Source organism: Brachyhypopomus gauderio, chromosome 11, assembly GCF_052324685.1.
Source record: "Brachyhypopomus gauderio isolate BG-103 chromosome 11, BGAUD_0.2, whole genome shotgun sequence".
Classification (NCBI taxonomy): Eukaryota; Metazoa; Chordata; class Actinopteri; order Gymnotiformes; family Hypopomidae; genus Brachyhypopomus; species Brachyhypopomus gauderio.
The window spans coordinates 21330951-21334275 of NC_135221.1; the positions used below are offsets into that span (position 1 = coordinate 21330951).

Here is a 3325-nt window from a genome sequence, read left to right on the forward strand (position 1 = left end):
GGCGATCTAGCGTTATAGGCCATCGCGCTGCCATGATATTCAAAACAGTGCCTATATTAAAAGGGGATTAACAACAGAATTAATACTAACAATAATAATAATAAATAATAAAAATAATAATAAACATATTGACTAAAAATAAACCTTACAAAATCCTATGTATGCATGCATGTCTGAATGTGTGTATGCATGTGTTTATGTATCTATCTGTCTAGTCGATGCATTCTGCTGAATAACGGCTAAAATGTAACACTCGAATTGTACCAACAAGTTGTTTTATTACAACATACATTATACAGTTTGCTCCAAAAACATAATACAAGCTTTATACTGAAAATAAATAATCGCTTGACCTGTTCTTGAATTTGGAATAGTACTGCCGAAAACGTCAAATTTTAATGAAAATATCCTTTGTACATCACTAAGTGCATGAATAACTAAACGGTATTTGTTTAAATTAATAACTTCAAAAAGGTTGTAATATACAAAACTGTACAGTATTCAAAAAAAAAAGAGAAACCAATAACAGGAGTATTTAAGATTATAAAACTTTAGATACTGAACGTGTAGAATAAAATAAGTATAGGCTATAGCGCAACGCTTTCAGTGGCCAGTATCTTTCGGTTCTGTTTTAGTATCCAGTACACAGTAATGTGGTCGATGACTTAACTCAACTTTTACCTACGGAATCATAAAATATTACTTATACGCTTGTGCGTTGCTTTTTCGAATAACATTTCTAAAGAATGACGTGATTCTGAAGTGCTTTAATTATGTTGTTATTTAGGCCTGCAATATTAAACAAAAAATAAAGCAAAACCATACTGACATGATTGCGGCAAAGTACACGGCTGAAAGAAAGGGTGATAAAATAGCTTTAAGAAGAAAGCTTTAGAAGAACATTTAAGGTGTCTGGCGCAACGGGTCTGTGGTGAGGCTTAAAATGGCTGCGTATTGCTGGAAAGCGTCGACGTGATTCACACAACAGCGATGTGAATCCATCAAAATTAAATGCATAAAATAGCAATTACTTTAGTCCGTCTTGTATTTTTCGTTACTAAAATAAATGTGCAAATTAATCACTTTGCCACATAAAGGAGCCAAGCAACTCACCAAATAAAAAAAACCATATGAACAAATAAAGACCATGCGATACTATGTGTAACCTACAAAAATGAACAGAAAAAAGCATGAAAAAAAACAGAATGAAACAAAACAGTCTACTCAACCTGATGTATAATTGTATTTTTGACAACCAAGGCGCTGGGAGGTCATTTTAATAGGCACAATTTTGTATTCATATTCTTGCTGTAATACAAAAAACATTTTGGTAGACAACTTCCATTTGAGCTTGAAATAAACATTGGTTTGTCGTGTTAATGCCCACAACGCTGGAGATTAAAAACAGAAAAAAAGCAGTAAGAGTTGCTTCTGTTATTGTTTTCATTCTCGGTGCCTCTCGTCTGTAATTATGGTACGAACAGAGAATATTGAGTGCTAGAAAAACAAAACCCATCATCCAAAAAGCCAATAGATTTCCTTTTTGTGGGGGAGTCTGGCGGGTGTATCCCGCTTCCTTGGTCAGAGATCGTGGCACGAAGAGTTGTCCGTGTTAACGTTGTGCGCGTAAACCTCGTGAGGCTGCTCTCCAGGTGGAGTCATTCGCTTCTCCTTTTGTCTTCTGTTACAAAACCACACGCGAACCACCTCCTTCTCCAGCTGTAGGCTGTCTGCCAAAGAGGATATCTCCTGGGCCGCAGGTTTGGGGCATTTAAGAAAGTGGGTCTCTAATACCCCTTTGACGCTCACCTCGATCGACGTCCTTTTCTTACGCTTCCTCCCTTGCGCAGCGATTTTGTCGATGCTGCTGGGGCTCCCCGTGGATGAATCCGCCTCCTCCAGCCACTTGTTCAGCAAAGGTTTGAGTTTGCACATGTTTTTGAAGCTGAGCTGCAGGGCTTCGAACCTGCAGATGGTGGTCTGCGAGAAGACGTTGCCGTATAAGGTCCCCAGCGCCAGTCCCACGTCCGCCTGGGTGAAGCCTAGCTTGATCCTCCTTTGTTTGAACTGCTTGGCGAACTGCTCCAGCTCGTCGGAGGTCGGCGTCTCCTCGTCGGAGTGGTCGTGGCAGTGGTGTCCCCCCATGTCTGCGTGGTCCGGCGTGTCCCGCAAGCCCGGGTGCAAGCCCTGGCTTTGCGCAGAGTTAGGCGGTGGCGTGAGACCGCCGTGCATGGAGAAGCCCGTCTGTGAGTAGATGTTGATGGCTTGTCCTCCGTTGGTTATGGATGAGTTATGAGACACGGGCGTCCCCCACGCGCCCGGGTGATTCGTGTGGGGCGAGTGGTGAGCGACATGGGGGGACCGGTGATGGATGATCGCCCCGAGTTGAAGGTCTTCCCGCCCCGGTTTCACGTCCTGCTGCTCCAGGGGACTGTTCGCCAGCGACGCTGACCAAGGGCTCCCCTCAGATAAGCTGGTCACCCACTGGTGCCCGACTGGGTGTCCATTGCTCTGGACTCCCTGTAGATAATCACTTTGGAGGAGTTTCTGGTGGTTCCTAAAAGGACTCCCTTGTTGCATGACCGACGCGTCTGCATGTACCATGGAGTTGGAGCTGATAATGCTGTAGGGATTCGAGGCAGCTGTGGCCATGCTTACTGTAGATCCCCTACTAGTTATAATGTGGCAAAGCGAACAGCTTCAGCCTTTGACATCTACCAGACTCGGGAGCCAAATTAGCAGCCTGGTAATGACAGGCAGTCTCAGCAGCCAATCACAAAGAAGCTCATACACGTTGGTAGTATGTCACAGCCAATCGTAAAGCAGGAGGCTGCAACTCTGACGCTTAAATTGGATACCCGAAAATTTCAAGAGTTAAAGCGACACAAAACAGGAAGTGAATCTATACATTGGCTGTTTGCCATGAAGAGAAATTGTCTATAGTGTGGAGCACATTTTTTTAGAACTCTCTTAAGCATCGTTATTAGCAGTTTTATTTTCCCACTCACACTCGTATCCACATCAACACGACGAATTTGTCTTCATTCGTCTGTTCAAGTTAATGATTCATATGAGGAGTAAATTGTAATATTTAGTAATAACACATGGTGTGTTGTGAGTGTTGCTCTTCAGAAGAAAATCGCAGTGCAGTATTTGATCCATCCTTTCTGGTTTAACTAAATGACACTTGCTGTTCGGGTAAAATGAACAACTCCCTGCCAAACAGAAGTCAAATTAATAATGCTGGTTAAATCTGAGTACTTTATCGTCGAACACTAAAGTTTATAAAAAAGACACACACTTTAAATATACTTTGTGCTATAGT

At 42.4% G+C, this 3325-nt stretch overlaps 1 protein-coding gene across 1 annotated transcript; it reads right to left on the reverse strand.

Moving 5' to 3' along the window:
• Nucleotides 1-265: 265 nt before the first annotated feature.
• Nucleotides 266-2715, reverse strand: LOC143527461 (POU domain, class 3, transcription factor 4-like). Its single transcript, XM_077022696.1, has one exon. The coding sequence runs from the start codon at nucleotides 2650-2652 to the stop codon at nucleotides 1582-1584; it is 1071 nt and encodes a 356-aa protein (XP_076878811.1). The 5' UTR covers nucleotides 2653-2715; the 3' UTR covers nucleotides 266-1581.
• Nucleotides 2716-3325: the final 610 nt, after the last annotated feature.